The sequence below is a fragment of the Antechinus flavipes genome, chromosome 4 (genome assembly GCF_016432865.1).
Source record: "Antechinus flavipes isolate AdamAnt ecotype Samford, QLD, Australia chromosome 4, AdamAnt_v2, whole genome shotgun sequence".
NCBI lineage: Eukaryota > Metazoa > Chordata > Mammalia > Dasyuromorphia > Dasyuridae > Antechinus > Antechinus flavipes.
The window spans coordinates 158190191-158203392 of NC_067401.1; the positions used below are offsets into that span (position 1 = coordinate 158190191).

Below are 13202 nucleotides of genomic sequence, written 5' to 3' on the forward strand. Positions count from 1 at the left end.
GCAGCAAGGTAATTCCTTTACACTTCTCTAATTAATTTAATATACCATTCACAACAGTGTTTTTTTTCAACCTAGTTTATGGCTCCTCACATCTCCCATGGTACATCCCTCCTCCCGCTATGACACTATCTCAACTGAGAATGTTACCTCAGATTTCAATGAAAAAAAAAATGAGGTCATTTTAATGTGGAAAGATGCTTAATGTGATTGTATATGTATAAACTATATCAGACTGACTTCTATCTTGGGAGGGAAGAAGAAAAAATGAAAATGAAAATCTTATAAAAGTAAATGTCAAAAACTAATAAATATTTTTTGAGATAATTTTCTAAGAGTTCTCGCTTCTTCCCTCTTCCTCATCTCACTCAAATGTTTTCTGTAATATCAACTCCTTCACCTCTGCTTCACATAAAGAAATAGGCATTTTCCTTGTCAAGGCAAACTCCCTAATTTTTACCTTTAATCTCATTCCATCCTATCTCCAAAAGCTTGCTCCCTCCACTATTCCCACTACTTTATTAATTTTCAACTCTTCCTTTTTACTGACATCTTTGTTACTGTCTATAAAGATGTCAATGACTCATTTATTCTCAAAAAGCCTTCACTTGATGTAAGTAACCCTATTAACAATTGTCCCTTTTGTGGACAAACTTCTTTAGAAAGCTATCATTATACCAATCAGATTCCCAAAAAACTATTTTAATGAACTAGAAAAAAAAAACCAACAAAGTTTATATGGAAAAACAAAAAATCAAGAATTTCAAGGGAATTAATGGAAAAAAAAATCAAGTGAAGGTGGCCTAGCTATACCAGATCTAAATTATATTATAAAGCAGCAGTTACCAAAACCATTTGGTATTGGCTAAGAAATAGACTAGTTGATCAGTGAAATAGGTTAGGTTCAAGGGACAAAACAGCCAATGACTTTAATAATCTAGTGTTTGACAAACCCAAAGACCCCAGTTTTAGGGATAAGAACTCACTATTTGACAAAAATTGCTGGGAAAATTGGAAATTAGTATGGCAGAAACTAGGCATTGACCCCACTTAATACCATATATCAAGATAAGGTCAAAATGGGTTCATGACCTAGGCATAAAGAATGAGATTATAAATAAATTGGAAGAACATAGGATAGTTTACCTCTCAGACCTGTGAAGGAGGAAGGTATTTGTGACCAAAGAAGAATTAGAGATCATTATTGATCACAAAATAGAAAATTTTGATTATATCAAATTGAAAAGTTTTTGTACAAACAAAACTAATGCAGACAAGATTAGAAGGGAAGCAATAAACTGGGAAAATATTATTACAGTCAAAGATTCTGATAAAGGCCTTATTCCCAAAATATATAGAGAATTAACTCTAATTTATAAGAAATCAAGCCATTCTCTAATTGATAGTCAAAGGATATGAACAGACAATTCTCAGATGAAGAAATTGAAACTATCTCTAGCCATATGAAGAGATGCTCCAAGTCATTATTAATCAGAGAAATGCAAATTAAGACAACTCTGAGATACCACTATACACCTGTCAGACTGGCTAGAATGACAGGGAAAGAAAATGTGGCATGTTGGAGGGAATGTGGAAAAACAGGGACACTGATACATTGTTTGTGGAATTGTGAACACATCCAGCCATTCTGGAGAGCAATTTGGAACTATGCTCAAAAAGTTATCAAATTGTGCATACCCTTTGATCCAGCAGTGTTTCTGCTGGGCTTATATCCTGAAGAGATCTTAAAGAAGGAAAAGGGACCTGTATGTACAAGAATGTTTGTGGCAGCCCTGTTTGTAGTGGCCAGAAACTGGAAACTGAGTAGATGCCCATCAATTGGAGAATGGCTGAATAAATTATGGTATATGAATATTATGGAATATTATTGTTCTGTAAGAAATGACCAGCAGGATGATTTCAGAAAGGCCTAGAAAGACTTACATGAACTGATGCTGAGTGAAACGAGCAGGACTAGGAGATCATTTTATACTTCAACAACAATACTATATGATGATCAATTCTGATGGACCTGACCATCTTCAGCAATGAGATGAACCAAATCAGTTCCAATGGAGCAGTAATGAACTGAACCAGCTACACCCAGTGAAAGAACTCTGGGAGATGACTAAGAACCATTACATTGAATTCCCAATCCCTATATTTTTGTCCTCCTGCATTTTTGATTTCCTTCACAGGCTAATTGTACAATATTTCAGAGTCCGATTCTTTTTGTACAGCAAAATAATGGCTTGGACATGTATAATTATTTTGTATTTAATTTATACTTTAACATATTTAACATGTATCATCCTACCATCTAGGGGAGGGGGTGGGGGAAGGAGGGGAAAAATTGCAACAAAAGGTTTGGGAATTGTCAATGCTGTATAATTATCTATGTATATAACTTGTAAATAAAAAGCTATTAAAATTTTTTTTTAAATTATAAGGAAATCACTTTTAAAAAATCAATAGTTCAAACTAAATTTAAAAAAATTATCAAACTATGCATACCCTTTGATCCAACAGTGTTTCTACTGGGCTTATATCCCAAAGAGATCTTAAAGAAAGGAAAGGGATCTATATGTGCATGAATGTTTGTGGCATGCCTCTTTGTAGTGGCCAGAAACTGGAAACTGAGTGGATGCCCATCAATTGGAGAATGGCTGAATAAATTATAGTATATGAATATTATGGAATATTATTGTTCGGTAAGAAATGACCAGCAGGATGATTTAAGAAAGGCCTGGAGAGACTTACATGAACTGATGCTGAGTGAAATGAGCAGGACTAGGAGATCATTATATACTTCAGCAATACTAATATGATGATCAATTCTGATAGACGTGGCCATCTCAAGCAATGAGATGAACCAAATCAGTTCTAATAGAGCAGTAATGAATTGAACCAGCTACACCCAGCGAAAGAACTCTGGGAGATGACTATGAACCATTACATAGAATTCCCAATCCCTCTATTTTTGTCCTCCTGCATTTTTGATTTCCTTCACAGGCTAATTGTACAATATTTCAAAGTCTGATTCTTTTGTACAGTAAAATAATGGTTTGGAAATGTATAATTATTTTGTATTTAATTTATACTTTAACATATTTAACATGTATTGGTCAATCTGCCATCTGGGGAAGGAGATGGGGGGAAGGAGGGGAAAAAATTGGAACAAAAGGTTTGGCAATTGTCAATGCTGTAAAATTACCCCTGCATATAACTTGTAAATAAAAGGCTATAACAACAACAACAACAACAATAATAATAAAAGACATTTAAAAAAAAAAAAAAAAGAAAGCTGTCTACAATCAGTTTATCCATTGCTTTTTTCTTCCTTCTTCTCTTTGTAGGTTGGCTTTTGATCTCATATCATCCTTCAACTGAAACACCTCTTTCCAAAGTTACCAGTGATACCAATTTTCAAATCTAACATCCTTTTTCAATTCTCATACTTCTTGACCTTCCTGAAACCTTTAATACTGTGTAGAGTCAAGATGGTACATTAGGGGTAACCACCCTATCTGAACTCTTCCAATTTTCTCTACAAATAATGCCTCAAATCAAATTTTGGAGTGGCAGAGCCAACAAAAAATTGAGATGAGACATTTTTCTCATCTAAGAAAATTTAAGAGGTCCAGAGGAGATGTCTGTGACATTGGTTGGAGGCCTGTCCAGAGCTTATATACACTATGATAACAACAACAGCACCTTTGTGAGTTCTCAAAGAACTTGTTCTACTAGTGTCTCAAAGACAGTAAAAAGATCAATTTTTCTGAAAGAGATTACAGGGCCCTATTGCTGACACTAGATAATAGTGATTGGTTACTCTACTGCCCACATGTAGTTTTGGGTCACAATTCCATGGCAAAGAGAAGCACTAAAGCTTCTAGTTATGGGGACAAGGAGTGAGCTTCCTGGGTAAAGACCAGAGCATAGATCAGGAAAACAGGGACCATAGCTCTTCCAGGAACAGATCACCTTGAGCAGAGCCTAATTTTAATATAAAGTTCAAAGTCAAGAAATAGGATGGTAAAATGGGCAAACAATAACAACAAATATTGATCATAAAAGCTACCATAATTATAGGGGAAACTAATACATAGTCAGAAAAAGATGATAATATGAAACAACTACCAAAAAAAGCTCAATGAAAAATTTTAATTGGACCCAAAGCTAATAAGAATTCATAGAAGAGTTAGAGATAAGAGCAACAGAGCAAAAATGGGAAAAGAAATGAGAGTGATACAAGAAAGCTATGAAAAGAGAATTAATAGCTTGATTAAAGGAGCACCCAAAAAATGAAGAAAATAACATCTTAAAAAACAAAAATAGCCTAATGGCAAAAGAGACACAAAAATTCACTGAAGAACAAAACTCCTTAAAAAGCAGAATTAGCCAAATGGAAAAAAAGCACAAAAGTTCAATGCAGAAAATGATTTAAAAACTAGAATTGTGTAAGTAAAAGTTAATGACTCCATGAGACATTGAACAATAAGAACAGGAAGATGGAGTTTTTGGTTTAGATTCCAGGTCAGAGGGGAGGTCAGAGAGAAGAGCTGAAGTGAAGCCAAAGGAATCATCCCTCCACCCCAACATTGGAGGTAGTTACACTAATAAGTTCTTGTTAAAAAATGAGCAAGCAAAAGAGAAAGAACCTAATCACTGAAACTTAATATGGGAAGAAGGAAGGTGGGATTCACCTTCAGAGGAAGCCACTGAAGTTAAAAAAAAAAAAAAAAAAAGAAACTTCTTCTACCCCAAAAGTAATGTTAAAAGGTACCTGCCCTAAAAGAATTTATAGAACTCAAAAAAAATCTAAAATCAAACAAGAGATTGAGGAAAAACTAAAAAAGAATTAAAAAAAAAAGAATCATCCAAGAAAAACAAGAATATTATGAAAAGAAAGTCAACCAACTAAAAAATGAGATCCAGAATCTTAAAGAAGGAAATAATTCTTTGAAAATTAGAATTGGGCAAAGGGAAGCCAGAGAAGCTTTAAGAGACCAAAAAATAACAAAACAAAACATAAAGAATGAAAAAATAGAACACAATGTAAAATATTTTATAAGAAAAACAATAGTTCTGTAGAACAGATTAAGAAAAGCAAACATTAAAATAATTGAACATCAAAAAGAGAACCTTGATACAATAAGGTAAGAAATAATCAAAGAAAATTGTCCTGGAGTGATAGAACAAGAGGAGAAATAGAAAAAAAAATCTACTGATCAGTACTTCAAAGAGATCCTACAATGAAAACATATAAAACTAAATTCTTAAAACCCCAGATAAAAGAGAAAATTTTATAAGAAACAAACAAAAAAATCCCAATAATTCAAATATACTGGAGCTACAATTAGAATTCTACAGGATTAATTAGCAACTTCAATAAAGACCACTGGTCCTGAAATATCACATATTAAGAATCAAAAGAACGAGACCTGTGGCCAAAAATATCATCTGCAGCAAAACTAAGCACAATATTAAATGAAAAAAATGAGCATTCAATTAAGTTACAGATTTTCAAGATTTTGTTTCAACCAAACTTGAATTCAATAGTAAATTTAACATATAAGAGCCAACATCAAAGACTATTTTCAAGGGATTCAACAAGGACAAATTTTATATTTTATATGTGGATATATAAACTAAATGTCTAAGATTGACATCGGCAACTGGGTAATTCAAAAGAAAAATTGGGGCAGAACTGATTATGAGCAAAATTGTCTAGGAAAAGATAAAAATAGTAATTAAGAAATACAAATAAGGTGCAGAGGAAAAACTGACACAGAGGCATTAAATGGGAGAAAAGCATCCATTCTCTCCATTCTTCAGCAATACTGACTTTGTTTGATGTTGCATTTCCTGACTCTCTTGTCTTTTCATAATGATTAGATATAGATATAGATATATCAATATGTGGATATCAATATATCTATATTTATACACACATATGCACTTATATATACATATGTATATATGTATGTATATATGCATATGCCCTTGCATATATGCATATGCATGTATGTATAATATGTATATTTATGCACATAGTAGTTTGGATGTTGTCTTCCTACTGAGAAAAGGAACTATTTTTGCCTTTTTCCAGCACTTAGCATAATGCCTAGCTCATAATAAATATTTAAATGCTTGTTGACTTGTTGACAAAACTTGGCAATTTACTACTTTGAAAGTCTACAGCCTTGGGCAAATAATTTAATCTTTCTGCACCTGTTTCTTCATCTGTAGAGGATGGACTAGATAATAACAAAAATAATAACTAGCATTTATTTACTACTACTTAGAATACAGCCCACAGCTAAGTCTCAGGAGATAACAAAGACACACCCTCCCTCCTCTCAAGAAGCTCACATTCTTATCTCTAAGATTCCTAGAACACCTGAGCCCCTCAAGCTCTTATGATTGCTTTGGATCATAGCATAACAATAAGATATGATCCAACTGAAGCTCACCAACAAGGGATCTGAGCGAAAAAAGGATCAGAGAGTATCCAAGAATAAGTACTAGCATGTTTTCTGTATTGGCATGCCAGACCCATTTGTACTTACATAATTTGGGTAGTATGTGTTTTGCCTTATCAGGTATATCTCTGGCCCCTTCTTCACCTCAAATAAGCATAAATCATAGAATTTGATAGCTAGAAAGTACTGTAGAACTCATCCAGTTCAGCTTTCATATTTTACAGAAAAGGAATTCAAGGAGGTGAATTCTGTCAATGGCAGACACTTGAACCCAGGTATCCTAATTCCTGATTCAGAGAAAAAAGCTGACTTTTTTTTTAACCTCTAGTAGCAGAGTAATAGGTAAATAACTCAATTTAGCACATCAAACTCCACTCTCAGTTTTCTCAGCATTCATCAGGAAAAGAGAGGCTTCCTCTGGGACTGGTAAAGAGGTGGCCTGGTTTTTTTGAAGGTTGTGACAGCAAAAAATAAGTCTGGGAGAGGTCTTAACAAGCTGGAAAAACTTTGGGTCTGGGCTGGCAATGTTCTGTGTGCCTATTATCCCACATCCAGTCCAGTTAACAAGCACAAAGAACAGATGTCATCATTAGGTGAAAAAGTCTTTTTGGAAAACCAACTATTAAGATGAAAAAGCTTGGGAAACTGAGTCACTGGAAGTTACAACACCAAAGTGATCATGGATCTCCTTAAATATCAGTTACCAGGATTTGTAGCTATGGTGGCTTGCCTACCTTGCTTGTTGGATGAACTGCAACGCTTTCTCTGCAAACTTTTCTGTAAGACTTGTGAGATTGACTGGCTGTTCCACAATGTTGAAGTTCTCGTACAGAGGAAGGCCCACGTCAGAGTAACAGTTTTTCTCAGGGCTGCTATGTAGAAACAAATATTCACTCACTTTACTTATTGTAATAAGCAAGGTAATTTTGTAGCCTTGGGGTAGGAGGAAGTTTTTTTTTTCTTTCTCATCTAGCCATGTAAATAAAGACAAGATATTTACCAGCTATCCCTAAAAAGTCTACCAGCTTTCCATTCTCTACTCCCCCAAGGAAGATATATTTGCTCATCCTTTGCAAGTGGATATATTTTCCAGGCTGTTGTGACAAATGTTCAAAACACTCATTAACTCTCTTCTTCATTTACTCTTGCTGTTTGTTTTTATGAATGAATAATCAAAGAACTGTAGAGTGTCAGAGCTAGCTGGGATCTTGGAGAGGATCTAGTTCCATTTTATTTTACATAGGAATAAAGTGAGTTCTAGAAAGAGAAAATGATTTGTTCATGGTCACAGAGTGAGAAAAGAAAGAAAGGAAAAGCATTAGGTGTCTATCTGTGCTAAATGCTTTATAATTGTTATTTCATTTAATGCTTACCAAAACTCATTATTATTAATTATTATTATTATTGCTATTATATTTCCCATTTTATAGTTGAGAAAAACGAGGCAGTCATGAGTTAAGTAATTTGTCCAGGTCACACAGTAAATATCTAAGAGTAAATTTGGACTCAGGTCTTCCTGACTTGAGGACCTGTGCCCTACTTACTGTTTTGTGCAACTTCTATCATTTAGATTATATTTCTTTACTGCTTTCAATTTTGTAGACCATTTTCTTGGCAAAAATACTGTGCGTTAGGTGTCCTGTGCATGTATGTGGGTGTGTACACAAACTTAAATACACACACACACACACACACACACACACACACTTCCCAGCATTGAATTTTGCAATATAATCTTTCTTTATGAAGCAGACCAAAAGGTCAGTAATGACCATAGAACAAGCTTAAGAAAAAGAGAGAAAATGATGCATAGATTGAATGAATTCCAAACATCTATATTTATAACTTCACTGAGATTCTTTCCCTTCTAGGAACAAGGCCTCAGCCAACAATTTTTCTGCTTGGCTTCATTATTTGTTGAAAGAAGATTAATGGTCACATCACATGTGTTTGAGGGCTTTGTGTTCATATCAGGTGACTCAAAGACTTGGAGCTTGAAAATTCCATAGGGTCATTTAGAAGGAAAAATGCATCATTGAATTCAAATAGCAATTGCTGAACCTACCTTTATGTCCTCAACTCTGGATATACAAAGGCAAAAATGAAAAAATAATCCTTGCTTTCAAAGATCTCTTGTTCTCCTGGGGAGTGGAAAACTACATGTATGTAGAAAAATCAGTACAAAATATGAAAAAAGTAAATATAAGGTATTGAGAGGGGAACAAGTAGGCTCAGGAATGGAACTAAGAATTTACTCAAATATGGGGATAAGCCTGTGCAAACACATAAAGATGAAAGATAGAAGTGTCATTTACAAGAAATAGCAAATAAGTCATCTTTACTAGATCATAGTAGTGACTCATTTTCCCCAAATTGCCTGACCCATGAAAATGAGAAGGTGGAATAAATGAATTTATAAGGTTTCTTCTAATCCAAAACATCCAATAATTCTAACCAAGTGGCTAAACATATACATATAATTTTCCAAAAAAAGAACTGTGCCTATGAAAAGGGAACATTATCACTTTGTTAATATTTTTTTCACTTAGTATAGAGGATGCATTTATTTAAAGCACTTTCTATCTGAATATACATCTTTTTATTCCTAACATCTGTTGAATATAATCTCCTAGGAAGGAAGAAGTATTTTTTTTTCATTTTTGTCTTTATATTCTCAGTACCTAGCACAGTGTCTAGTATATAAAGATAGGCTTAGTAATTTCTAGTTGACTTGAGTGAAGTACCTTGTAAATATTCCAAGAAAGTTTCTGCCTACACCATTACTGTCTGCTTTAGAAAGTAAGTATGAGTTCTGCTTAATTCAATTTCTATGGGCCCATATACAGATGAGTATCAAATGGTTGTTTTGGATGTTACCTTTGTAATGGAGCTGTTGCAGGTGGGCAGGCTGGGCAGGGTGGGTGATTGTAGCCAGGGGTGTCGCTACAGCCCATATCATGACTGTAAGGAATTCCAAAGTAGTAACTGAAGCCTGTGGTCAAAGCAATGAGGTTAGCTTCCCAAATCACAGCAGTGTTGTCCTAGCAGCAGCATTCCCACACGACCTCCTGATTTTTAATTCCCAATAATTTAATAGCATAAGGTATGCAATTTAAAAGGGATTTGGTTAACATCCCTTTCCTTGTATTCAAAGAAAAAAATATTGCTAGCTTCTAGCTGTAAGCCTCAATCTGCTAACTTGGAAACAGCATTCTGTAAGTAAGGGATTAACCCACATGAGAAAGATGAGAAAGAACTTAGGGGGTGCTTGGGTTTCTGGTTCAATAAGATGTTAATACCAACTTATAACTTTAGTCACAAAGCAAAATTAAATGATATTCAAATATACTCCTCCACACTTCTCTCCCATACAAGACTATATCTACATGCATGAAGAAGTAGCACTACATGCAGAAGGGGGAAAGAGTATTGGAAATGGCATCAAAGCATCTGGATTCAAATTCTGTATCTACTTGGGCAAAGAACTTAATCTCATTGGGTCTCTACCTTCATTTGTGAAATGAAAAGTTTGGTCAGGATGATTTCTAATATCTCTTCCAACTTTAAATATCATGACCTTTCAAAACTAGTATATCCAGAAGACTTACATGATACAAATACAATTTTCCAGTTCTCTTCTTGATTTTGTTTTTGTGTATGACCACAATACGTATACACATTAATAATAATTCACACTTTTTTAAACTTTAAGATTTTAAAAATGCTTTGCATACATTATTGCATTTGAACTTATAACACCCTTGTGAAGTAGGTGCTATTTCCCATTTTAATAAGAATAATTTGAATTATAATGATTCCCATTTTACCAATGATAAACTGAAGCTCAAAAAGATTAAGTAACTGATCAGGATCAAATAGGTAGTAAATGTGTGAGGTGGGATTTGAACCCTGATCTTCCAAATCTAATCCTTTCTCTGATATACCAAAAGAGATACTGTTTAAAAGCCAGAATGTTTTTCCAAACCTAGTCTCGAAAGAATTACTACTTGCAAAGGCCTCAGAGAGCTTGATAGAGGACTTCTCTACTATAGTTTGTTGCTGCAGAATTGACTATCCCATCCTTCAGGTCACATTCTCAAAATATAATTATATTCAGTAAACATTGACTGTAACAAGGTGAGCTTAGCTTGATGAATGTGTCACCCAATACTAGCTTATGATGGGGTTACACTTTACTGATTAACTCACAATCTAACAATCTCCCCACTCCATCCCTATGGAGCATAAAAAGCACATACAAATATAAGCTTGCCCTCTGAGCCATATACATTGATCTCCTCTGAAACCATTTTCCCAGCATTACACTTGAAGTGAAAACTAGGAATTCCCAGAAGGTCAGTTGACTACTACTCTATCTCAGGGTTCTGTCAAATAATCTTAAGGGACTGAATTTCCATTAATGTTGCTCATGAGCGTCTACTTGTGTGTTTTCCAATGAGTCAGCCAGATTTAAATTAGGTTTAATTAAAAAAAAATACTGAGTGAATATAACAAAAAGAGTTGCTATAAAATATTACCCCTCTCCTCTTTCCCCTAGAAGCCTGCAAGGTCACACATCTTCCATGTAAAAAGTCTTATGGCCCAAAGTCTTATTGTCCTTTCTAATTATTTAAGGACTTAGCCAAACATTATGATCAAGTTAAAGGAAAATTCCTTAATACCTAGTCTGTTGTCAGTTGATCAGTGAAATCATTTAAAGGGGAAACATCAACACTCACATAAATACAATGTAATTTTGAGAGCACTGATAATTAGGGGGATCAAGAAAGATATATGCTGGGATGTTCTCTAAAATGTAATGTTCTCTTGTTGGGTTTTTCTTGGGGTCTCTGGAGGCAGCCTTCGTAATCACCACAAGTACATCCAGGGACTAAAATACAAATATTTTATTGTCTCTTTCAAAGTCCTATCTCCTTCACTTGGGGCTCAGCTAGTTTTTCTGGAGGCCTTTCTCTCTCCTTGGTTCCAAGAGCTTGAGCTCCTGCCTGCCTTCTCTGGCTTCTGAACCTCCCCGAATTCAAAGGTTTGTGCTTCAGCTTCCAGTCACTACAGAGGTAGATGATGGAATGAATCTGTCTCAGCCTCTGAGAGCTTCTAGTACGCTTGTATCCCTGAAAAGTACCTATCACAATGCTTTATATTTTGTAGACACTTAATACATGTGGCTGAATTTGTTTGAACTTACTGGAACTCTAAGTGGAAAGGGGGAAGAAGAAGAAGAAATATACAAGTCTTGGATGTATGAGGGACTTGTGAGTATGACTACCAGAGACAAAAGTGAGCTCACAGAGGTGTATCAGCAGTGCATATTTAATTACTTGGGTATGGATGCTGTGTGAGGCCTGTCATGCTCCATATCATGGAGAAAACATTTATCTCTGGTACCTATAGCCTCTTCTCGATTTCCACTACAATCATCCTAGCACATACTCAGTCATATATTGCAATGGCCTTCTAGCAGGTCTTCCTTCATCTAGTCTCTCTTTCCTCTAATCTATCTTTTACATTTCCATTTAAGTGAGATAAGAGTCTTCCCTACTCATCTATCTGGCCTTGTCATTCCTCCATAGAAAAATATTCAGTGACTTCCTAATGTCTTCAAAACTTATAATGTTTGGTATGGTAATAGAGTCTCCATCTGTATCTCCATCTTTGACATATGGGATGATGAAAGTGGGAAAGGAACAAGCATTTATTAAGTACCTGCTATATACCAGGCACAAAATAAAGTGCTTTACAAATATTATTTCATTTAATCCTCACAACAACCTTGGGAGGTAGGTACTATGAATATCCTCATTTTACAAATGAGTATAAATATACTGAGGCAGGTAGAGGTTAATTGATTTGCCCAGAGTCAAACAATTAGTCAGTATTTAAGGACAGATTTGACTCTAAGTCCAGTGCTAAATATACTACATCATCTACCTGATTATTTTTTTTTCCTTGAAAGGCATTTTGAAACAGTCCTTGAAACTTAATTGGCTCAAGAGACTAAGGCTTCCTGATACTGATACAGCTTCCTGCTTAGCTGATTCCAAAAGTAAAAAAGAAGAAGGAGGAGGAGGAAGAGGAGGAAGAGGAGGAGGAGGAGGAAGAGGAAGAGGAGGAGGAGGAGGAGGAAGAGGAAGAGGAAGAGGAAGAGGAGGAAGAAGAAGAAGAAGAAGAGAAGAAGAAGAAGAGAAGAAGAAGAAGAAGAAGAAGAGAAGAAGAAGAAGAAGAAGAGAAGAAGAAGAAGAAGAAGAAGAAGAAGAAAGAAAGAAAGAAAGAAAGAAAGAAAGAAAGAAAGAAAGAAAATCCAAACCACAAGTTCTGACTAGTCTCTGAGGCTTCTGAGCAGCAAATCAGTGCTTCTCACAACATAACCAATACTGGCATTAGAAAGCTGTATTCTGCTGAATCAGTGCCAAATCCTCAATAAATATCCTTTCTCTACTCTAACTAAATAAATGTCCTTTTGTCAGTTTTTAGATGAACACTGAATAAATAATCTTATTCTAGTCTTGAACTGAAGCCATCAGATTAATTTGGTCAGCCCTGACCTTACTACATTTGACCTATATTCAAAGATCTGTATAAACTCATAGGATTCAGTCATGGAAGTAGCCCAACAACTCAATATTCCAATTCACTTGCATATAGGGAAAGTGGAGATGGGGATGATGGGACTAGGAATAACTTACTCAACTAGTAAGGAAT

At 34.9% G+C, this 13202-nt stretch overlaps 1 protein-coding gene across 6 annotated transcripts in view; it reads right to left on the reverse strand.

Annotated features, from left to right (window-relative positions):
• ARSG (arylsulfatase G) overlaps positions 1–13202 on the reverse strand; it is a 996823-nt gene that overhangs the window by 77108 nt on the left and 906513 nt on the right. For 5 of the 6 annotated variants that reach the window (XM_051995241.1, XM_051995237.1, XM_051995239.1 and 2 more), the window contains 2 exons: positions 9360–9474; positions 7217–7354 (listed from right to left, as the gene is read on the reverse strand). In XM_051995241.1, coding sequence (XP_051851201.1) covers positions 7217–7354; positions 9360–9474 — 253 coding nt within the window. The remainder of the gene's footprint in view (positions 1–7216; positions 7355–9359; positions 9475–13202) is intronic. The other variant, XM_051995243.1, reaches the window with a different exon arrangement.